The 25,355-nt window shown below is 37.2% G+C and overlaps 1 protein-coding gene across 1 annotated transcript; it reads right to left on the bottom strand.

The window, feature by feature from the left end:
* Window positions 1-1,295: 1,295 nt before the first annotated feature.
* On the bottom strand, window positions 1,296-17,776 carry LOC134657131 (uncharacterized). The gene is made up of 8 exons (XM_063512683.1): window positions 17,653-17,776; window positions 10,581-10,750; window positions 9,605-9,715; window positions 8,711-8,766; window positions 6,912-7,027; window positions 6,363-6,517; window positions 5,548-5,658; window positions 1,296-1,349 (listed from the first exon to the last, which is right to left on the bottom strand). The coding sequence occupies exons 1-8, from the start codon at window positions 17,723-17,725 to the stop codon at window positions 1,296-1,298; spliced, it is 846 nt and encodes a 281-aa protein (XP_063368753.1). The 5' UTR covers window positions 17,726-17,776.
* Window positions 17,777-25,355: the final 7,579 nt, after the last annotated feature.

The raw sequence follows: 25,355 nt of genomic DNA on the forward strand, positions 1-25,355 counted from the left end.
TACCAGGTTTGTTTCAAAATATTTTAACATTCAGTAATCAACGGAAGCCTTATTGGCAACGATTACGCTTTTTGGACCTGTAGAATCTGAGTTCTATTTCAAAATCTACATATTTTGCGACTTGCTCATTATGCGATCTGCTTGCACATTTTGCGATCTGCTCATTATGAGATCTGCACATTTTGCGATCTGCTCATTATGAGATCTGCACATTTTGCGATCTGCTCATTATGAGATCTGCACATTTTGCGATCTGCTCATTATGAGATCTGCACATTTTGCGATCTTCTCATTATGAGATTTGCACATTTTGCGATTTGCTCATTTTACGTAGCCTGCACATTTTGCGACTTGGACATTCTGCTATGTATCCTTCGTAATTACTAATTATGGGGCCTTCCCCTAATTCCGTGGAAAACATTTGTTGAATTATTGGTTGTACCAAATGATCTGCAGTAGATGAACATGCGATTCAATCAACTGTTGAGTTGAAGTAGACGCGAAATCTGACAGTTGTACATCTCGAATAGGGGCCCAGACTTACTTATAAGGAGATTGAATATGAATTGAAATGCTTATTGCAAAATGTAGGCCGTTTATCAACGCCCTATATTTTTATCAGTGTGATAACTTTCAGACTTCGGACATTGCAAGTATTTTCGGTATCAGTCGTACTTGGTACCTATTTTAATAGATCAGAGTGTTTTTATTTATTTCATAGGTTTATTTCATATCGTTTTATAAAATACATAAGTATAAGTAAGTATTATATTAATCTAAAATTAAGGTTTCTTATGATACTAGTTATTCCCATTTATTTATTTGTAAGCCAATAATATAGGAATAAATCGTCAGGTGACAACCAAAGTTCAGAGCCATGGTGCCATGTGGTGCACCGTAGTACCTAATAGTATCAAAACAAAGTTGAATTTGCGTACCAATTTTTTTTTGAGTTAGTAAGTTTTGGTTGTCACTTCAAATCATATTGAAGTTTCATAAAGTGCATATAACCTATTGATGAACATAAGAGTTAGACCAAGATAAGTCTGCAACAATTTTGATAGCACACGCAGTGCGAGTGTTATTTATACGTCATAATTTAATGTAAGTTAAAATAACACTTGCACTGCGTGTGCTATCAAAATCGTTGCAGACTTGTCTTGGTCTGACTCTACACTATTTGAATTTCTTAGTATTCCAAAAGCTATTGTGGCTGTTTTATGTGTTTCCTTCCACTATAAAAATAAACTTTTTTTGATGATTATAATTTAATTTAATTAAGCGATCAATGTTTGTTACGCAGAGTAGTATCTGTAGGATACGCCATCCCAAGCGCTGTTGGTAGCCGTCTGAAAAAAAATGATTATCATTAAAAATGACTAGATTTATTTCATGTCTTTAACTCTGGCACTTCACCACATCAGCACATGAAGTAGGTCTCCTCACATTATTCACAAGAGTGGCAAAGTAAGTTGATGCAAATTTTGAGTTGTTTGGTTATTTCGTCAAGGTGGCTGGTGGAAATGACGTAATGATTTTGAATAAAAATATTTTTCACCACACCAACTGGTAAAGGCGCTCTTGATTGTTCAAAAACTGATGAGAAAGTTGCATTTCATCCACATGTGGGGGCCTGGGGGGCAACGCTCGCTACGCTCGTGGATCAATTTTGGAATCTTACGCTTGCTCGGGAATCAATATTAGCCCGAGCTGTTAAACAACAACTTCGCCACCTTGTAAAACAAGTAACTATTCAATTCAATTCAATTCAATATATTTTATTTCGGACCATGTCCATAGTGTTAGTGTACATTCCCTTAATCTTATGTTAGTGAGACTTATACTAAATTACCTATAATAAATTATAAACTACGCCTCTGGACCCCATATGTACATCGTCCCAGTGTTTCCAGAAGGCGCAAGCAGGCGATTCTAGCACTAGGCGCACGAGGCTGTTGGAACTGTCACGCACGCGACGCATCAGGGAGGCCGTTCTATTGCGTATGATCGCACCGAAGCAGTCAGTGCGCGCCTCCGCGAACATACCTGACGCGCTGCAAAAACGAGGCAGTCCCAACAGCATCCTGAACCCATTGTTGTACTGGACGCGCAGGGCATTAAAGGCTCTTTTAGTATAATTTGTCCACAGGCTGCACGCGTAAAAGGTCTGGCAAAATGCTTTAAATAGCGTTATTTTGACATTCCCATTACACCGCGCAAACCTGCGGGACAACATATTACAACGCACCGCCAATGCCCTGCGCTCCCTCTCTATATCGACATCATCCAGTAAGTTGTCAGTCACCCAGTGTCCAAGATACTTGAAACGTGTCACCCTTTTAAGAGCGGCACCACACAAGCTGACAGGTGGTAGTTCGTCAAAAGCCTTGTTACCTGCTTTAAAAACTAACAGCTCGCTCTTACTTGTGTTGTACCTCAGACCATGAGCGACCGCATAATCTTCACACAACTTGAGAAGTTTCACTAGCGCACTGATTGATGGACACAGCAGCACCATATCATCTGCGTAGCTGATGTTGTTCACAGTGGTCCCACCTACCGAACATCCGATATTGATGCTGCTGAGTCCCTCAATCAGCTCATCCATGTACAGATTGAATAAACGCGGTGAGGAGAGTCCACCCTGCCTCACCCCGCACTCCAACCTGTACATGTCCGAGTGCGCGCCCGCCCATCTCACCTGGTTGGTTTGATGTCCGTACCAATACCGAAACAGGTTAATCACCTCCCTCGGAGTGCTCGTGCCCTTTTCCATCTTATCCCATAGTATATCATAAGACACCGTATCGAACGCCTTCGATAGGTCCAAAAAGCAGGCAACAACGGGAGTTTTTCCTTCAACATAGTACTTAACGGTATGCTTGAAACAAAGAATGGCGCTCTCTGTAGACAGACCCGGTTTGAAGCCAAACTGCGCGTCTTGCGTTTTAATGTGCTTCGCCAGTAAGTTATCAAGCAGACCGTCAAGCACCTTGGCCACCGTAGTTGCCAGTGATATTGGCCTATAATTGGAACTATCGGAGGCGTTCCCCGTTTTGTTTTTTGATATTGGGACAACAATCGTTTTCATGAGATCCTCTGGAAGATGACAATGGCTGATACACAAGTTAAATAACAGTTTGAGCACTCGAGGTAAGTGTACACCTGCATGTACCAGGTGCTCCATACTGAGGCCGTCATGCCCCGGGGACTTCCCTCTGGTCATGGACTTAATGATGTGGTCAACCTCCTTAAGAGAAAACCTTACCTGTACATCTGTGTGACGACTATCAGTAGAGAACACCTGATCCACCCGCTCAGGGACCTGCTTTACAGTCTTGAAGGAAGCTCTGAACAAATTAGCGATGTCGACCGGTTCACAGAAGCCGTCAACCGCCGCGGGGACACTTGTTTTGGGATTCAGTTTATTTGTGTGCTTCCAAAACTTTGCAAAGTCTTTGGCTTGGTGGTGAGTAGCTAATATGTCCATTTTAATTTGAGTCTGATTGTCCTGACACCACTTCAACCTCTCCTTGAATATTTTCCGAGAAGAACACATGTCATCATAAAACGGCCCTGACCTTGGTTTCCCAAAAAGATGCCACCGCCGAAAGTACATCCTCGCCCGTCCATGAGCTTCCTTCACGTGCTTATTCCAACCAACAACCTGCTTGCGCTTACATTTTTTGGTTCTACGACTCAATTTTGAGGCTATCTGCAAACAATCAATAATGTCAGAGTATAACTTATCTAATACAATTTTATGGGAAATATCACTACAAAAATTATTACAACAATTAATACATTCGACAGGAAAGTCAATATCCTTCAATTTTTCATTACATAATTTATTATACAAATTTATTTGGTCACAGTCTCTCTCGCCCCATACATAATCACTATAATTATTATTGCACTTAGTTATAGAAGTATTAACATTATTTATAGACAGTTTAGTTTCAATAATGACAGGAAAATGATCGGACCAGTAAATGTCGTAATTTACACCCACGTTCGTAACAGTCAGCCACGCCGCTTCAGTGACAAGGCAGTGATCCAGCCACCTCCTACAACCGTGAGCTTCACTCACATAGGTATACGTACCTGAATCACTGCCCAACCACTCCAAGTCAGCGCACCGCCAGTCCTGTTCTGTACAAAAAGCATAAAGTTCCGAGTAAAATGGTTCACCCGGATGGGCATTAAAGTCTCCGAGGATAAAAACACAGTCCGCATTCAATGACTCGATAATTGCACTCACTTCACTAATGCACTCTGTAAACTCGGGCAGGTTTGATGACTCATCAGTAGGCATATATACCGAGAATATTAATAACGAACGCTCGCCGATGTTACCATTGATAGCTGCCACGCGCACACTACTACACTCAATCACCTTAACCGACGTAAACAAACCCTTCCTGTACATCAGTGATACGCCGCCAAAAGGTCTTCCTCTTAAAATACCCATTGAAGTATCCACGGCCGATTTACTCGTATACTCGAAGTTATCATCGATGCTCCCGATATAATTCACGTCGTGAGGCAAGAGCCATGTCTCCTGTAGGGCTATGACGTCGGCAGACTTACATAACTCTCTAACCCCATCCACGGACCTGGTCACGGACTTACAATTAAATGTAACTAATGTCAATTCTGCTAAAGATCCGTCCGCCATAAAATATAATTATGTAAATTACTTTGACTCGTTACTATTAGCCTTTCTACTTTTAAAATCGACAAACTTACGGAATATTATTCCGTCTGGCCATAAATCTTTATTCATAAAAACTGCGAATTTATGCCGCGGAATAAGCACCTTGTATGAGTCATACGGTCTCTCCCTTTGTGCAACTATTTTCTGTAGATCAACGCGAACTTGGGTTTTTTCAAGAATGTACTGGCTAATATCCGCTATTGATGCATCCTTATCAACATTATCTATAAAAAGCGGGATCTTAGTATCCGCTGCTTTAAATGAATTACGCGAGTGCGTAACTGCCTTGCCGGTCATTCCTATAAATCTATTTCTCAACCTGTTTCTTTGCATTATTGTCCATTCGCTATCCGGCGCGCTCGATATGAAACACTATATGAACTGACTATATGAAACATTTGGATTTTATTTGTAATAATTTAGTTAGTATAATTTTCCTTGCGTTGGTGTGGTGAGCATTTTGTGATCAGGGCGTCCGCTAGCTGGCACTGTTGCACGGAGCAGGTGAGCGGGTTAACGCAAAATAGTATGACCAACGCGGAGGCGTGCGACGGATTTTACCTACAATGACACCCGCGTGCGTGCGCCCGCTCCCTCCGTGCAGTCCGTGCACCCGCTCCCTCCGTGCAGTCCGGCACCCGCTCCCTCCGGTCAGTCCGTGCACCCGCTCCCTCCGTGCAGTCCGTGCGCCCGCTCCCTCCGTGCAGTCCGTGCACCCGCGCCAGTTAGTGGACGCCCTCATTGGGCAGCAAAACTCAGACACTGTACACTGGAGCGGCATGCGGATCCGCATATTTAGTATGATAGGGTTATTTATACAAAAAACTTACCACGACAAGCTTGTTGTCTGAGAACTCTTTCTTAAAGGTGATAGTGCGGCCATCTTTGAACTTTTGCGTTTGCGTGACAGTGTCACCGTCCACCACGCAGATGGTCTTGCACTGGAATAAAAAAATACATAGGTATACAATATGCCTTCTGTACCCAATTTAATCCGGTTATTTAAGTATTTAGACATATTTTTTATTATACCACATCCAGCTTTTTACTTTTTCATTTTATTAAAAAAATGTTTCGTGAATATGTGTGTGAGATTCTCACAAAATTTGTGACATCACATTATTTAATATCGTTAGCTATATTGTCATACAAGGTGAGTATAAGTTGTACATGGCCCCGCTTTCTTGCTAGATGTTTTACAGTGAACTCTATTGCCTAGGTCATAAGGGTGACGGCTGGTCAGTCGCCAGAATGACTGGCATGAAGAATAGTATCTGATTTTCCCCAAATGTCCCATTTGGATAAAACCTTGTGCAGACTACGTCAAAAACATATTTACAATTTTCGCCTTATTACTAAGGAGTAAGGTGCAAAAGTGTAAACATATAATCGACGTCGACTGTATAAATATAGCCAGTTGCCAGAAAAGGGAATATTTGGGAATTATTAGTAACTAACGACCCACCCCAGCTTCGCACGGGTTAACAAATTATACATAAACCTTCCTCTTGAATCACTCTATCTATTAAAAAAATCGCATCAAAATCCGTTGCGTAGTTTTAAGATCTAGACATACATAGGGACAGACAGACAGCGGGAAGCGACTTTGTTTTATACTATGTAGTGATAGGTAATAATTTATTACCTGATAACCATCACCGACGGTCTCGTCGAACTCTACGCCCGACTGGAAAGTGGTAGTTTTGTGCATTAATTTCTGGGTGTAGGTATCTCCATTTTTTTCCAAAATCAGAGTGGCTTTTTGGGAGCAGATTTCATCTATTTTGTCCTGTGGCACTCCTGAAAACCAAATAGTTTTTTACATTTTAGAAGAACAGCTGCTGCATAGGAGATGGGATTTCTTGTTTAATCCGCCCAAAATAACGATCTCTTCAGACTTATTAGTCAATCTGTGTAAGAATGTCCTATAATATTTGTTTATTTATTTACCAAAATCTTGAATACATTTTATCACAATAGGACAAAAAAACAGAATCGACATCAAAATGAAATTCGTTCCATAAGCATCTGTTTCTTCATAGGAAAATGGATGGCGCAGCGATGCAACTCAAACTCAGTAACAAGCCACCAAGTGAAATTAACAGCTTTCAATTCGATTTTTTTGTTAGTCCCACTGCTGGGCAATTCGAAATATTAGCAAAAAACCGCATAGTAAGAATAAGAATAGACTTACCCAGAGCTGCAAGGAACTCGTCAAATTTCTCATGTTTCTCGAAAGTGAACGTTTTCCCAAAGTAAGACATTTTGTCAGGAATTTTAGATCCAATAACAGCACAAACTATTGATAGTCTCAAACAAGTAGGTACGAGTACTATCGGCGCCAATGAGTTACAGCTAAAAACCTAGTCAGAATGAGTCCCCTTTTTATATTAATCTATAGATAGGTTAATCAGTTTCTTTGGGAGATTAAGATAAGCTTCTTCGATAGTTATCGGTAGTTTTTGTAGACATATATCTATCTAAAGACTTACGGGCACTAAGAATGGTGCTAACATCACTGACGAATTCGAGCCAGTCTAATGCAACTAGTTGCCACCAATCGCGCGCGTGATTCGAACTCAGCAACCAATCGGGTTGTGGCGTTAGACTGCACGATTGGCTCGAATTTGTGTGCGTGACACCTCTGTACTAGCCCCATTCTTATTAGATGTATGTTAATGGTAGTTTTAAGGAACCATTTATTCCGGTACCTATGCTGATAATTATGTTATCATATGTACTTATGTATACGTGAAGGTGTGCACTGTTTAAGTGCTGCAAAAAACCAATGATAAGATATGATTAGGTTGGTGCACTTCAGATCTTGATTTCTGGGTCACCGTGTAGGGTACTATTTATGTACCTACCACACGGGATTGTTTCGCTATTTAGGGTCCTATTCTTCTTCTTCTTCTTATTTAAGAGCTGTGCTCTTGTCGGTGGAGCAATCTCCAACTCATCCGGTCCTCTGCCAACTCCTTAACCTTCTGGTATGACACGACCTGAACCTTTTCTTTTATTTGGTTGAAAAGGGTCCTATTATTTACTCGTAAATTGGTTGTTCCATACTTACGCTATGGAATGTCCAATTTAGCTAGAACCCCAAATGGCGTAACAATCACGGAGCGTGACTGTTAAGTTTTTGCTGTCACAAAATAATAATTTGATAATTCTTTTTTTTATTTCTAAAATAAATACAACACAGTTTATTGGACAATTTTATTTTACCTACTAAGTGCTTACCGACGACTTAATTAGGTATGTAGGTATTTAATAGGTAGGTATTAAAAACTAATTAGTACTCATATTACATAATACAAGAATTTTCTTTTTTTGGCATATTTGTTCCGTTTAAACTCGTGTTTTACCCGAAACCAGTCTTAAAACATTCTTAAAACGAAAAACCAATTAATTGTTCGTCATTGAGCTTGTGGTAATATAAAATTATTTGGTACCGTATAATTACTAGAGATGCCCTGAATAGTGGTTTTGACCGAATACCGAATATTCGGCGACCGAATACCGAATATTCGGCGACCGAATATTCGGCATGACATGCAAACATTTTGAGTCACAATTATTATGAAAACTGATCGCTAACAAAGCTCAACGTTAGATGACGTTAGCTAAGATATATTTTTGTTGAACAGAGTCAAACAAAACAGACTCATGATAAAAATAAAATGTTTTTTAATCAACAAATGCTCAAAAAAGGGTCTTCGTATTTAACGACTTTCCAAGAACACATTCTAAATATACCTACATAGTTTTTGGTTATTTTTATTGTGCAATTTTTCTTTTTAAGTAGGTGCAACAGATATTCGGTATTCGGCCGAATAGTAGGCAACATTCGGCCGAATTCCGAATATTCGGCAAAGTGGCCGAATAGGCCGAATACCGAATAGTTGCCGAATATTCGTGGCATCTCAAATAATTATAATTATAACACATTCACTCCATATTTAGCTTTTGGTAACGCACATACACATTCACTCAATCACTTTGTAAGTTCTCACACATTTGCCGTCCCAGCCTTCAGCTGTGGTCGTCTGAAACCAAAATAATATTATTACAATTATTACTATACAAGAATTTCAGGGCTATAACCGCGAAAATCGAAGTTCGCAAAATGCGGGCATTTGTCTCTGTCACTCTAATTAGGTACGCCTTCATTGGAGTGAAAGAGAGAGGTCCCCGCAATTTGCGAATTTCGGTTTTCGTGGTAGCCCCTCAGCCTCACTAGTCTCTACATAGTCCAGCGGTCGGCAACCTGCGGCCCGATGCGGCCCGTGAACCTGTCACTTGCGGCCCGCGAGCCTCCTTGGCTATTTTTTATGTAATATTGACAAACGACAATGTCTGATAAAGTCATCAATATTAACAAAGTACGGCCCACGTCAACTTCGTTAACTACTATGTGGCCCTTGGCTGCTAAAAGGTTGCTGACCGCTGCTCTAGTCGACCGAGTTCAAAATAGAGATATGTACTGCTCCTAAAAATAGGTACGTGTGATTCGCAATAATGTCTATAAAAAAAATGTATTCGAAGCGTTTATTAGCAGAAAAAAATGCAAATCTTAAAAAAAACAAGAAATACGGTATTTAGTTTTTGGCCAATATCTCATAAACTATTAACATTTTAGAAATTAAACACAAAAGATTCCTAAAGCAGAGGAAATTTTCATTAAAAAAGTCCTAACTCTAGGAACTCTAATCTAACACTGTTAAAAACTATCTACCTACTACACTGAAAATGGTCATTGTTACCGAATTTTTTTCTATAATTGGCGTAAAAATATTTCGCTTCGTGAAGCCTTCTTTATACAGTGTGTAAATTCAATACGGGCGAAAATTAAATTAGGTACCTATACATTTCTACTCTACTCACCACGACCAAAAACTCTGGCGTGAACTCCCGCATATTGGTTGTTGTCCTCCCGTTGTCTTCTACTTGTTTCTGGATCAGTCTGTTTCCTTCTATGGTTACAGTCGACTTCACCTGAAAAATATGGTTTAAGTAGTTTAGCTAAAAATTCAAAAAAATATTCTGTAGCTTCAAGGGCTCTCACAAGTCAATACAACATTTAAGGATGACTCACGTTAGACCGGGCCGTGTCCGGGACGGAGCTTCCGGCGCTTACTTTTCTATGACAGATGACAAGTGATCACGTGATGCTTTCCATAGAAAACGCAGCTCCGGAAGCTCCGGCCCGGACACGTGTCTAATGTGAGTCATCCTTTACCGTGACATCATACAGTGAAAAATACATAGCAACATATAAATACACCTGCCAATGCCTAGGTAAACACTAAATTATAATAATCTTAAAATAAATAATTACGACAACATAACAAATTTGTAGTCTCCTCTTGGTTAATAAAACATTAAATATGGAGATGTAAAAGGTCCCCAATGTCAGAGAAAAGTACTAATACTAGTACCGGCCACGCCGCCTGCGCAACTTTACGGGACAGGAAATGAAGAGCATTGTACCTTGGCTCCATCGAGTCTGTTCTCGATAAACTCCTCGTCCTCCCTGAAGGTGACGACGCTGGATTTGATAGGTGACGTCACGAAGAACCTGTAGCTGCCGTTAGCGTTGCGCTCCAGAAACAGATGACGCTGGGTGACGTCACAGAGAACATGTAGCTGCCATCGGCGTTACGCTCTAGGCAGCGTAGCCAAGGTGACGATCGCTATCGCTTCGCAATCGAATCGCTTTGTGTATCTCAGTCTCTCTATCACTCTTCCATACTAGTGTGACAGCGACAGTTGCGTTTCGTTCGCGTAGCGGTTTGGCATGTTGTCTACGGGGCCAGAAACGACAACTTTACGGGACAGGAAATAAAGAGTTGTATTGTACCTTGGCTCCATCGAGTCTGTTTTCAACAAACTCCTCCCCCTCCCTGAAAGTGACGACGCTGGACTTGATAGGTGACGTCACGGAGAACGTGTAGCTGCCGTCAGCGTTGCGCTCCAGAAACGACACTGGCGTCGCCGCCTGCGCAGCTTTGCGGGACAGGAAACCGACCTCTGGAACCATTGGGAAATGTCGGTCAGAAATTATGTTGAATTCAGCGGGCTTATCACGGTGTTGGCGGAAGGACAAGAAACTCCTTTTTTTTGTTGTTCCTTATTAAGTATGGATTAAACATATCACAAATTCGGTGTGATTAAAATGATTAATACACTGCATACGAGTAGCTACAAATACCTACTTTATACGTAAGTTAAGGAAAAACAATAAATCATTATTTTTGTAAAAAACCCTCGGGCGCGAGTTCGTCTTTCCCTTGTTTCCTCCATTATTAAACCGGTTTGTAAAAACCGGAAACCGAAAACTAGTTCAAATATGGCAAAATGTGACCTAATTAAAGCAATAAAATAACTATTGGAACAACTAATTGGTTCGTTCGTAAATTTCTTAGGTGATCTATAGGTACTGCAATGCAACGCAAATTGTAAAAACTATTAATATCCTTCATATTCATATCACCTCTCACTCTAGCTGCCTATGTGATTAAGTACGATTTAATTATACTGAGTAAATGTAGTAAATAGTTGAAAAATGTCAGGTATCGTTAGCGTTACTTACGTAAATTTTACGTTAGTAACTTAAAAGGCTAAATTCGGCCTTAGAGAGCCATAATGACTCATATCGTATATTTACAAACCTTAATAAAATCAATGTCCTTGATGTTAGAAATTCTTGTAGAAGCATTAACTGTAAAATAGGTACTACCAATTACACATATGGTCACGCGTCGTACGCATACATTACAATATTTAGGTTTAAATTATCACTTTACCTGTTTAAAGAGTTCATTGGTCTAACAATTATTTAAGAGTCACACGAACTAAGCCGCCGCCATACAATTGAAGTTATACTCTGATTTTAACGACATGCCTCTAATTACATAAAATGGACCATGGCATGATTAGCATAAACATTAACGCAACATCTATATCTGGTACTAAGTACCTAGTTCATATTGCAAAAAAAATGTTTTACAAAGAAAATAGAGGGAGTAGAAGTTATAAAGAAAGAAAGAAAGAAAATACATTTATTTAACGCCACAGCATAAATAGTATATAAAAAAGCGGCCAAGTGCGAGTCGGACTCGCCCATGAAGGGTTCCGTATTTAAGCGATTTATGACGTATAAAAAAAAACTACTTACTAGATCTCGTTCAAACCAATTTTCGGTGGAAGTTTACATGCAGAGATGTACAAAATGGTTTTAAAAAAGCATTTAAATACAAAATGCAAAATACTTTTCAGATTTACTATTTCAAATGCAAAATACCAAATAGTTTTGCGTTTTGTATTTCAAATGCTAAATGCAAAATAGGTATTTTCAAAATACTTTTTCAAAATAAAATACCTTTTGAGCAAATCTCAGATATTTTTATTTATTTTAGGTATTTATCATGAGAAATAGAGACACAATGCCGAGCCGAACAAAAACGTCTAATATCATGGCATGGCACCTTATGCATAACATTTTGGTCATATTTATCAGTACGCGTATCAATAAATTCTGTTATGGTATTAATAATAGTCCGTCGGTTCCTCTCTCTGCGGCCCTGACCACCGGCAGCTTGGGCCTTGGGTGCTGGTTAGGTTTTTTATAATGTGTTTATAATATTTTTTTATATTATTTTTGTAAGTGTTTATATATTTTAATTTTATATACATATTGTAAAAAACCAACCTAAGAAGAGAAATAAATAAAGGAAATAATACTCACTTAAAATAATGTAAAAAACTAGACTAACGAAAAGAGAGCCATGGCTCCATTTTGTGACTTGTGTGGCCATTTATTTCGGTTGATTGTGCATCTAGTTCTTATTTTATTATTATTACACTTTTCTTTTATTAATTAACAACTGGACTGGTATTGTTAAAAAGTGAAAAAACATCAGTTTTTATTTATTACGCTTTTTAACAATACCAGGGGGCCGATTTTTGAATTTCGATCGCTCGATTTCGTCACTCGAAAATCGGTGGAAATCGGCGAGATGCTGATTTTTGAAATACGAGCGATATAAATTGTGAATTTAGTGGTATTGACCACTAGTTTTTGATTCTATTAGTAGAATTTACATGCCTAGTAGTGGAGATATTACTGAACGAAATACGCGAAATCGAGCGGTCGAATTTCAAAAATCGGCCTCCTGGCGCTGGCGCCAGGCGCTAGCAGGCGCCTCTATCGGTCAAATTCGGCAATACAAGCGTCATTCGTTCATTTCATTTTGTTTGACTGGTAATGTTGGCTAAACTTAATCACAAAGTATTTTGCATTTTGAAATGAATATTAAAAATGCAAAATACGTCTCGAAAAGTATTTCAAATAAAATACAAAATGGTTTTTACTAAAAGGCATTTAAATGCAAAATACAAAATAGGTATTTTGCATTTTGTATTTGCATTTTAAATAGAAGTATTTCAAATAAATCGCATCTCTGTTTACATGGTAATGTACATCATATATTTTTTTTAGTTTTATCATTCTCTTATTTTAGAAGTTACAGGGGGGGGGGGGGACACACATTTTACCACTTTGGGAGTGTCTCACGCGCAAACTATTCAGTTTAGATAAAAATGATATTAGAAACCTCAATATCATTTTTGAAGACCTATCCATAGATACCCCACACGTATGGGTTTGATGAAAAAAAATTTTTTGAATTTCAGTTCGAAGTATGGGGAACCCCAAAAATTTATTGTTTTTTTTTTCTATTTTTGTGTGAAAATCTTAATGCGGTTCACAGAATACATCTACTTACCAAGTTTCAAAAGTATAGTTCTTTAAAGTTTCGGAGAAAAGTGGCTGTGACATACGGACGGACAGACAGACGGACAGACGGACAGACAGACAGACATGACGAATCTATAAGGGTTCCGTTTTTTGCCATTTGGCTACGGAACCCTAAAAACTGGCCAAGTGCGAGTCGGGCTCGCGCTCCAAGGGTTCCGTACATTAAGTCCGACTCACGCTTGACTGCACATTTCTAATAGGTTTTCCTGTCATCAATAGGCATAGAACTATTTTGTGTAATTTTTTCAAAATTTTAGACAGTAGTTTCGGAGATAAAGGGGGAATGGTAATTTTTGGCCTATTTTCTTGAATAACTGCTAAACTATTTATCCTAAAATATATTTGAGATTATTACAATGAGCTGTTTCATTTGATATGTAATACGATATAGTTTGAAAAACTTTATTCTTTAATTTTCTCATTTACCCCCCAATAATGGCTTCCATAATATTCAAAACTCATCACGTTGAAACACGTCCTTCTTTGGGTCATAAACTTACATTCGTGTGCCAAATTTCAACTTAATTGGTCCAGTAGTTTCGGAGAAAATAGGCTGTGACAGACGCACGAGTGATCCTATAAGGGTTCCGTTTTTTTCCTTTTGAGGTACGGAACCCTAATAAAGGCATGCAGACATAATAGTACATTTCAATGCGAGTGTGGAAAGTGTGTTATTATTTACGAGTCCCGAGATAATTACACTTTCACAAGTACTTTGAACGACGTTTTTTAATACATTTGCAAAAAAATCACAATAAAACAAATATTGGTTTTTACATGAGAATTAACACTTACAGTTACGAATATTCGCTTGAACTGGAATTATAATAATATTGTGTATTATACATATATTATTCAGCACTACAAACTACGTTCCGCGTTGACTTACATTGCAAAAATTAATCACATTAAGTCATTTCATACAAAAACACTCTTACAGTTGCAATTTAAGTTAATTATTTTGATACAACTAAATTCTAAGTGAAAATATTAGCGGGCGCCGCGCCGGTTTTACTTTTTAATATTTTTAATTTTTCTTTTAACGACAGCTAACTTGGAAATGATAGTTTTCCATTCGGCCAAATAATAAAAAAATGTTTTTTTAGTGAAATATCGTATTATATACCTAACGTTTTATTTATATAATAACAAATAAATAATTACTTTATATCGTGTAACAATACTTTTTGTACGTAACGTTTTTGTGTGTTTGTCTAATGTCAAAATAAAAAAATATATAAAGTTTTTGATCATCCAAACTTTTTGGTGAGGACGTATCGATTACGGTCAGAATTAAATTTAAAAAAGCTCGAAAAGTAAAAACCACTAGTTCGCAAAAAACAACTTTGCGAACGCTAAACAGCTACGTAAAGTAGCTCTTTTTGAGCAACTGAAATAAAAAAAACATTTGGACGCTAAACAAGGATCGTCACTCAGCATTATGCCGTGGAAAACCGTGGTGCTAGTTTTCCATGGGGACCTGACTTAAAAACTTAACTTTTTGAATTGTTATTATGGACATATGTAAAACTTCTACTCAGGGATCGGATACCGGTATTTTCTGTATGGGAACGAAAACGGTATTTTTTCGTTCTTTGTTAATTACCTATTTAATTTCTAATTGGGAAATTTGGGAAATCTAATAATATGAAGTCGTTACCTAAAAACAAAACCGAGTCCATTTTGAGTATAAAATAATGGAAGTTTTTGCAAAAAAACCGGTTCCGATCCCTGCTTCTACATGCCCATGCTTCATGTAATTTAAGCATGTCATTAAAAACGAGAGCGTAATTACCTACCTATAAATTTGATTGTATGGAACCGGCTTTTTGGCGGAAGGTTCGTATGACTCTTAACTTTAGGTATTTGAGCGTTGCAACTGATACTTTAAGTACCTGCGACTTGGTAAACTACCTAGTTGATATAAATGCTAAAGTGGCCTTGGGTATAATAAGATAATAATCGTTGCAACAGCGTTTACGCAATTAGTGCAGCTTGGTGCATGTATTAATAATGCGTAGATATTTACTTTGTATGAACATCTCCGCAGTAAGTAAACCGTTTTTAATGGTCTTGAGTGTAGTCACAGTACCTACAAGATATTTCTTGAATGCGCAATCGCGATGTACCTACACGTAATGAGCATATCATTTAGGTAATATTATTTACATATTAAGTCGTTAACATACTTTAGGTAGAAGTCACGATCTATGGCGGCACTAAAGGCTGCCTCACGCTAGACCGGGCCGGGGCGTCCGACATGTCATTTTCTATGACGACTGATCGGTGATCACGTGGTACTTTCCATAGAAAACGAAGCGCCGGAAGATCCGGCCCGGCCCCGGGCCGGTCTAGCGTGAGTCATCGTTTATGTAGATCGTCGTTGGTTCATGAGCAAATTGATCATAGGAATATCGTAATTTTCGCGTTTTTTGGTTTGTTCAAAATTGTCTTACTCTCACAGGTTTTATATATTATGCCAAATAAGAATGGAATCGGGAGATGAGGCCTATATACTGACTGAGGCTAACTGTACCTATACATAGGTACAGTCAGCATCAAAGAGCATCTTCTAATAATCTAAATTCTAAAGCTTAACAAAAGGAATGTCTCTAATGTCTATAATATACCTACCTAGAACATCATTATAGAAGTATAGAACATAGAATTACGGCTCTAAAAATTAATTAATTACACGATTTAGAGGTTTACGTCTAGAGGAACACTGTGACAAAATCAGTTTAATTGTCTGGAATTTGTATAATGTTCCTCGTGCCTCGTAATGGTCATAATAATTAATTCTTTTGTTTCACCTGACCTTAACTTTCTTTTATTATTTCAGGGTTAAACAGTGACATCAACCTTTAACGTGAGTTAAAGAATTTAACGGTCTTTTATATTAACAATTGAAATGTACCTACACTTACTAAAGCTATGATACGGTGAAAGATCAATGCAGGCGGCTCTTCATTCTACTGAGACACAAAGGAACTACTATTTTTTTTATTAAACCCTTTTATTACTTAATACAAGTTAAAGATAAATTAAGGAATATATAGGTATTGTACAGTCAGAATCAATATAGCAGATGAATCAATCAAAACTCACATACAAACATGAACGCTGAAAACAATATACACTCCTTTTTTTGGGCAGTCGTGTAAAAATATCTGCCACCCTGGAATGCTTTTCCAAATAGAGATAAATACGAGTCCACTTCTTCAGTTCCAGTTTCTTTCACAGTATCTGAACTGTAGAGCTATACATGTAGAGACAGGTACCTATCTCTTTTTGTACAATTATTAGATAGTAGTGCAATTCGCTATTTTTGATTTTGACCCAACAAAACTTACTTCGCAGGGCCTTTGTATCATCATTGTTTTAATAGCGCCAATGTCAAACGAAAACAAATGATTGTTTAACTTTCTGGACAATTCAAAACGGTTGCGCTTATAACCAAAGCAGCTTTAAAAACAAGTTAAAATTTAATTCGCATTAAATATATTAAAGTTAATTGCTCGACATGTTTCGCTGCATAACGAGATGCATTTTCATAGAGGTATAATAAAATATTTAATATGTCGTGTCCCATATTTAATTACACAAACGGGTCTAACGCGATATAGTTTCATTGTTTTTACCTTAAATTCCGACGTTTCAGCTTTGCACCAGCTGTGGTCGGAAAGACTTCGACAAAAGATGACGAAGACGGAAGACGGAAAGTCTTTCCGTGACCACAGCTGGTGCAACCAAGGCTATGACCGGTTTTTTCTTCATACAAAAAATACCGGTATTATTATGTTCTTTTTCGTTCTTTGGTTTATAATTTCATTTTTAATGGGACAATCTAATAATACAAAGGTGTTGCCTAAATACATGATTCAGTCTTACGTAAAAAGCATAAAATAATTAAAAATATTGGGCTATTTTGGGTTTTACAAAAAAACCGGTTCCGAGCCCTGGGTGCAACTCAGCTGAAACGTCGGAATTTGAGGTAAAAACAATGAAACTATATCGCGGTAGACCCGTTTGTGTAATTAAATATGTGTACAAAACGCGAGAGTTTAAAGTGTCAGTGTCTCACGGAAGTTTTGTTATTAAAATTAAAACTTACGTATGAACTTGAGATATTCGTCGAAGTTTTCCGAAGATACCAGTTTGTATTTTTTCCCAAGGTATTGCTCCATTGCGCCGGCGCCGTTCCCGCGTCTATGGCTCAAGGCAACTTGTTTGCGACTGGCGGCCTATAATTTGTTGTTTATAAAAACACTTACTTACATTCACCCTTTTGTTACCTACGAACTTGTCTTACTACACTGGTATTTTATTTGCGCAGGTAACAGTAATGTTATTGTAAAAAGGCCTATAAAGGTCGGACAACTTGGACAATAGGGATGATGACACATGTTGAATTTTATAACAAAATCTAGTAAAATAGATAGCAAACGAGCAATTTATCACAATAATGTGGATATTAAAATAAAATACGGAAATGTTACAAAAATACAGGACCTGAAAGTTTCAAAATTTAACTTTTTTTTTACTTCCAAAAACGAAAAAGTATTCGATTCCTTACATTTTATCCAAAAAAATATTGTACAGCAACTATGTATACATAAACGCAATATTTCACGGACAAAAACGCAATTTTCTTCTTTTTGTCCATACAGTCCATACTACAAGATGGGATCTCAAGGACCTTGACGTCACGTTCACTTGTCCTTTTGTTCAGGGCGTTTCATTTCGTTCGTTCGTCAGGACATTTGATCCTAAAAACAAACCCGATCGATTCATACCATAAATGAAAAAAGTCATGTAGCCTATTCTTGGGTTCATTGTTCGCATCGAGATTGGTAAGTAGTCTAAACGATATTGAAAATGGATTGGTAGCGTTAGCTCGCTATAAACATCGTCTACGTGAGGGCCGGCACGGCGCGTCGTTATTCTCACAAATGGAAAATTTTAAGCTGTTTTGATTTGTCATCCTAGAATGGAAAAGGCCGATGAAAGCTAATAGGGAGTATAATTACTGCAATGTTTTGCCGCCAGAGTGCAGCACTAGTGACTTAAGTATACCATAGAGTAACTTATACATACTGTACCTTAAACTGTTTTTTGACAAGTTTTCGGTTGTACGTTGTTTCATATACTACATTTTCGTAGAATTGCGCTTCATAGAAAATGTTTCTCATATTATCATTTCATAGAATGATCAACTTCCAGTGCACATACATTGTAGAAGCTCTATTTGTATATTTTTTATAGTTCTGAAAATTAATGTTTCGAAATTCATTTTATGAAATTTCAGGTCACAATTTATTATTCCTTATAATATTAAGTTTATATAAAACTTGTTTCCAAGCCTGCATATTCATAGAATTGTGTTTCTCATTTTATTAAACTTAATATTTTAATTTCATAGAAGGCTCAGTAACTCAATACTTACTTTGTCAGAAATTAAATCATAGATGTTTGTTGCAAAGAAAATTAACACATTACAATATTCATGTCATATAATTTCAAATTATTTATTCTTTACCCGTATTATTAAGTAAATATTACAAACGTTTGATTCATGCCATCGACAAAAAGCATACCCTTCAATTTTAGATCTGTATTTAAAATTGGAGGGTATGTTATTGTGAATACGGTGTTGTCACCGTATTCTCAATAACAATGTGGGTAAACTGTAGACAAGCAGGAAAACAGTCTTGTTATTGTCTGTAATCGTAAGCGTTGTCGAGCATAATACTGTGATTAAGTTGTATTTTAAGTTGAAATGAGTGATGCCGAAGCGTAAAAGTAACTGTGAAGTGTTTAAATCAAAGAGAGGTGGATTGAAACTGTATGTGGACGGTTTTTCGTACTCAAAAAATAAACAAAACAATGATGTAGTGTACTGGTTGTGTGACATGTATTATAATAAAATTTACAAATGCACTTCCACTGTTCATACAACTGTAAATGATAGTGGTTTATACACAATATCTAAACAACCGCGAAATCATAACCATGGGCCGGACCCATCATTAAAAGAAATTGCAGTTTTTAAACAGAAATTGAAAGACAACTCATGTTCAGGATTGAAGGTGGCCAACATTTTGCAAAACACTAAATCGGAAACGAAACCAGAATATTTAGAATGTTTACCTTCCACCTCAGCACTGAAGCAAATAATTTATCGGCTAAAATCAAAAAACAAAGAATGCATAGATGAACCTATTGATATAATCTTTTGAGTTAAATGCTTCAGAGACTCAAATTAATGGTGACAATTTTGTCATAAAAGATCGAACCTTTGGCCCAAATAAAAGAATACTTCTGATGTCAACATTACACTGTATAAAAATAATAAGTAAATCAAATTACTGGATACTGGATGGTACATTTAAGATTGCTCCCCTCATCTTCCAACAACTGTATACCATACATGGTAATATTTTTTTGAATAACAAGAAAACATTTCCATTAATATTCTGTTTATGTACACACAAAGACAAGCGGACATATGACCTAATGTTTGAGCTGATATTAGAATATGCATTGGAAAATAATATAGAAATATGTCCAAAAGTGTGCATTCTTGATTTTGAAAAGGCAGCCATATTGAGTTTACGATCAACTTTTGAAAATATTTATTTAACGGGTTGCCACTTTCATTTTGGACAAATAATTTATAGGTAAGTAATGTATTGTTTTCATTCAAAATATTATGTAACCATTTCATATTATAAGTATTATAATGATGTTATAACTTATTCTAACGTACTTACTATTCTAATGACGATTTGTATTCTATTGTAATATATTGTATTTATTTGAAATAAAAAAAATATCGATTATAATTGGAATAATGAAGTTGTATTTTTTGTTTCAGAAGAATTCAAGAATTCAAGCTCACAAAAAAATATGCGAATGATTTAAAATTTAATTTGGAAATGAAATGTCTTCTAGCACTTAGCTACTTGAAAGAATCAGAAATACCTATTTTGAAAAGTTTATGGAGAACCTGACAGATGACGACAGTAAAACCATGGCGCATTGGTTTCAAGAAAACTATATTTATGGCACCGTAAGAAGCCAACCCAAATATCCCCCTGAATTTTGGAGCTGCCAACACAGAATGCAGCTGAAGGTTAGCATCATAAAATCAATGCTTTGATTGATAAGCCTAATCCCAAGACCTACCTGCTTATCAAGGAACTAATAAAAGAAACAATATCAAACATAGCTGACATTGAAAAAATTCTGTGTGGTAGCCCACCAGAACCCAAAAAACGAAAGTACTTGGACAAAGATGATCGTATTGAACGTATTCTTAGTCATAGAGATTATTTTTCAGAAATTGAAATTATTACAAAAAATCGGGAAAAATTTAAAACTGTAATTAGTCTTCTAAATAAATACATGTAAAACTGTAATCGATTCAGCTTATTATTAAAATTACATTAAAACATTCAGTCTTTTATTAATGTATTTTATTGAATCTATTTAATTTTATTTAATCCAGCAACAGTTTGTTTCTGCGGTAGTCGCAGTTCTAACCTAACCTAACCTACTTTTCTGGCAACAGTTTGTTTCTGCGGTGGTCGCAGTTCTAACCTAACCTAACCTACTTTTCTAGCAACAGTTTGTTTCTGCGGGGGTCGCAGTTCTAACCTAACCTAACCTACTTTTCTGGCAACAGTTTGTTTCCGCAGGGGTCGCAGTTCTAACCTAACCTAACCTACTTTTCTAGCAACAGTTTGTTTCTGCGGGGGTCGCAGTTCTAACCTAACCTAACCTACTTTTCTGGCAACAGTTTGTTTCCGCAGGGGTCGCAGTTCTAACCTAACCTAACCTACTTTTCTGGCAGCAATTTGTTTCCGTAGGGGTCGCAGTTCTAACCTAACCTACTTTTCTGGCAACAGTTTGTTTCCGCAGGGGTCGCAGTTCTAACCTAACCTAACCTACTTTTCTAGCAACCTAACCTAACCTACTTTTCTAGCAACAGTTTTTTTCTGCGGGGCTCGCAGTTCTAACCTAACCTACTTTTCTAGCAACAATTTGTTTCTGCGGGGGTCGCAGGTCGCAGTTCTAATATTACAATTCTTTGCATTGAGTTTCTTTTCAATAAATTTAAATGAAGTGAATAAGTTCTGAAATAATAATATTTGAAACGAAAATACTCGAACTAAATGTTATATAATATATTAAACAGTTCCTATGAAATAACAATCTATGAAATCTGTGTCTACGAAACAAGAATACACGAAACATAATTCTACTGTTTGATAAGTTTCTAAATTTAAAAAGTTTGATAGTAATATTCATTCAACTGAATTTCTGTGAAATATGTTTCAACCAAGTAAATAGTCTATGAAATAATAATATTGGAACTGAAAGTATATGAACCAAATAATATATGAAATAATTTCTGAGAAACGATATTTTATAAAAATTTCTGTCTGTGAAATAGGGTGACACCCAAGTTTTCACAGACAATCAAATATGACATTGATAATCAAGGCGGTTTGGTTACAAAGGTCCTACCGGGAAATGCGAAATCGAAACTCAGCTATCTGCCTCTTTATCGCTCGAATATGCAAAAGTAATAGAGAGGTAAGACCAATCGATTCCATTCCTATCCAGTATCATTGAACATGACCTTTTTCTCGCACCCTGTATGTTTTTTCCAAAATCTGTAAAAGCCAATCTTCATAATTTGAAATCGAGGGAAGGTCTTCTTAGACCGTTTTCTCGTAGCAGCACGGGATCTGGTAGCTGCCCTCACTGACCCAAAAAGAAAATCCACCCTGTATTGCGATATTTGCGATGTCCAGCTCACATATCGGAGCGGCTTCCCGGATCCGCAACCAATGTGAATACCGCCTAAAGAATAATTCACGCTAGACCGGGCCGTGTCCGGGCTGGAGCTTCCGGCGCTCACTTTTCTATGACAGATAACAATTAAGGTGATCACGTGATGCTTTCCATAGAAAACAAAGCGCCGGAAGCTCCGGCCCGGACACGGCCCGGTCTAACGTGAATCATCTTAAAGCGCGCACATTTTGCGTAGGTATATATTTTTAGGGTTCCGTAGCCAAATGGCAAAAAACGGAACCCTTATAGATTCGTCATGTCTGTCTGTCTGTCCGTCTGTCTGTCCGTCCGTATGTCACAGCCACTTTTCTCAGAAACTATAAGAATTATACTGTTGAAACTTGGTACGTAGATGTATTCTGTGAACCGCATTAAGATTTTCACACAAAAATAGAAAAAAAACAATAAATTTTTGGGGTTCCCCATACTTCGAACTGAAACTCAAAAATTTTTTTTTCATCAAACCCATACGTGTGGGGTATCTATGGATAGGTCTTCAAAAATGATATTGAGGTTTCTAATATCATTTTTTTCTAAACTGAATAGTTTGCGCGAGAGACACTTCCAAAGTGGTAAAATGTGTGTCCCCCCCCTGTAACTTCTAAAATAAGAGAATGATAAAACTAAAAAAAATATATGATGTACATTATCATGTAAACTTCCACCGAAAATTGGTTTGAACGAGATCTAGTAAGTAGTTTTTTTTATACGTCATAAATCGCCTAAATACGGAACCCTTCATGGGCGAGTCCGACTCGCACTTGGCCGCTTTTTTAGGTTATTTTTCCATTGTTTTACTACATTCCTTGATGACCACTATCACAGTTTTACGAAAATGTCCGCACTTATCACGAACTTTGCGCTATTCTTCGTCAGTTTACGATATACCTAATGTTATAATAAACAGTATATTCAAAATGTTAGTCCAGTCAACTATCTCCTTTTTCTTCTTAAGTGGTATCTGATCAAATCAGGTGATACGATCAGAAATGAAATTGCCGTCAATCTCCAATTTTAGACATATGGTGATATCAGAGCCCTCTAAATTGAATAAATGCCCCAGAACGAAAATACTGGCCTCACAAATTGGTATTCTTGCGTCTGCACCTCATTTTATCGGTAATATCGATCATTATCGGCGGTTCAATTCGGCGAGCCAAATTGGTATTTGCGTCCGCACCTCGTGATTCGATCGGGCAATTGAATCAGATTGGCGAAAAATTTACTAAACTGGATACGCCTTTATGGTGCCGTCTCCTAGCGAAGGTTGGCTATCATTAGGACTTCACTTTTGACGCTGCAGCTCGAAACAGCGATCGAGTCAACTATGGACAATCGACGCCAAAGATATGTTTACATTTTTCGCCTTATTTCAAAGGAGTAAGGTGTGAAAGTGTAAACATATCTTTGACGTCGACTGGACAAACAAATCTAAGAAGTCTATGAACACTCGTCGTCGCCATACAAAAAAAACAACGGGTTGCACTCCGGGAGTACCGACAGACAAGTGAAAACTCAATGACTAGTCCAAAATGTCTGCAGCACTATGTATAATTGACCCTACCTCCTTTCTATTGAAAAACTTCATTTAGTTCCGAAATTGCTGGTCAGTAAGCTTGTTTAAAATTCGAAATTCAAATTTGTAGCGTTAATTGTTTAAAATTCGAATAGAAATTGTAAAGTTACCTTGCAGACATCGCATCTAAATAGATTTGGTCATGATATTTTGAGTTTTATTCACCAGTACTAGAGTTCAGTTTTATTAGCGATTTCATCAAGATGTAGCTTTATTGAATTATGTCATTGAGTTTTACTTTATTGATTTAAATGCCATCTAAATGAGTGACCATCTAAACCTTACGGTCACGTATGATCGCCTTACCTTTTCCCCACCTCAAAAAGTACCCAGCGCCGCTAAACAAGTTTTCACTTCAAAAGGTGAGGTTAATACGGTATAGGTGTGGCATATGGATAAGTTTGGTTGGCCTTCATATTGGAGCCTATTTACAAATTGATAAGTGTTTATTGCGAGTTCATACATTTATACAGGGTGACCTTAGCCATTGGACAAACCCTGAAATCCCACGTAGGGTTACTTCTCAGAAATGCTCTAACGTTAATATTTTTTTAATCAGAATAAAAGATAAAAAAATATTTTTCAAACAAAAGTTATTTCCAATAATCGACAACAAAAAGAAATCATTGGCAGTGCTTTTGACAATTTGTTTGAAAATGTGTGGCAATGACGACATTTGTCAAAAGTCAGAATCTTATTAATTTCATAAATAAAAAAGATAATCAACACGGTCGAAGAAGGTTTCATACTATTTATTACTACCTCAGGAGCTACTAACACATACAGGTTGCTCCAAAGTAAAAAATCGTAATCTGTTAATTTCTTCGTAACCGCTACACCGATTGTTATGAATGTTATGATACTTTGTATACTGGCTCTAAATACCCTAATGCATATGTACATTTCGGCTTTGTCCAATGACTAGGGACACCCTGTATATTATGCCACAGTTTCCCGTATTCCTTATGTAAATTCAAATTGATCGTTTGGGCTAAGCATCTAAAAAGCCATTTTATACGTGAACAAAAAAAAACAATTTATTTGGGTGCCTCCGACTTGAATTGAATTAATTTTGAGAAGACTTAAGCACTCATGGAAAATACTCCTCGTTGATTGGAGTAAGTTGTTAAAAACGAGATAAGAACATTAGATACAAATAGGTCGGTAAACCACAATGCTCATTTTTTCGCCAAACTTTTATCGTAAGAAAGGGCACGTTCCATAAAAACATCGTTTTATCGGTGCGTTTGGGAGATGGGAATAACGCCAAACACTTTATTCTCTTTTCTGACTAAGGTAGGTAGTGTTTTTGCTATAGACGAAACGGTTAATAGTTATTTGTTTAATAATTATTTGTTTTACAAGGGGGCAAAGTTGTT

The sequence above is a fragment of the Cydia amplana genome, chromosome 19 (assembly GCF_948474715.1).
Source record: "Cydia amplana chromosome 19, ilCydAmpl1.1, whole genome shotgun sequence".
NCBI lineage: Eukaryota > Metazoa > Arthropoda > Insecta > Lepidoptera > Tortricidae > Cydia > Cydia amplana.

Coding starts and splice junctions, on each gene's coding strand:
- LOC134657131 (XM_063512683.1), bottom strand. CDS start 17,725: ATGGAGCAATACCTTGGGAAAAAATACAAACTGGTATCTTCGGAAAAC. Junction 10,751..17,652: donor CGAATATCTCAAGTTCATAC/GTAAGTTTTAAT, acceptor CAATGGTTCCAG/AGGTCGGTTTCCTGTCCCGC. Junction 5,659..6,362: donor CCGTCGGTGATGGTTATCAG/GTAATAAATTAT, acceptor TTTTTATTCCAG/TGCAAGACCATCTGCGTGGT.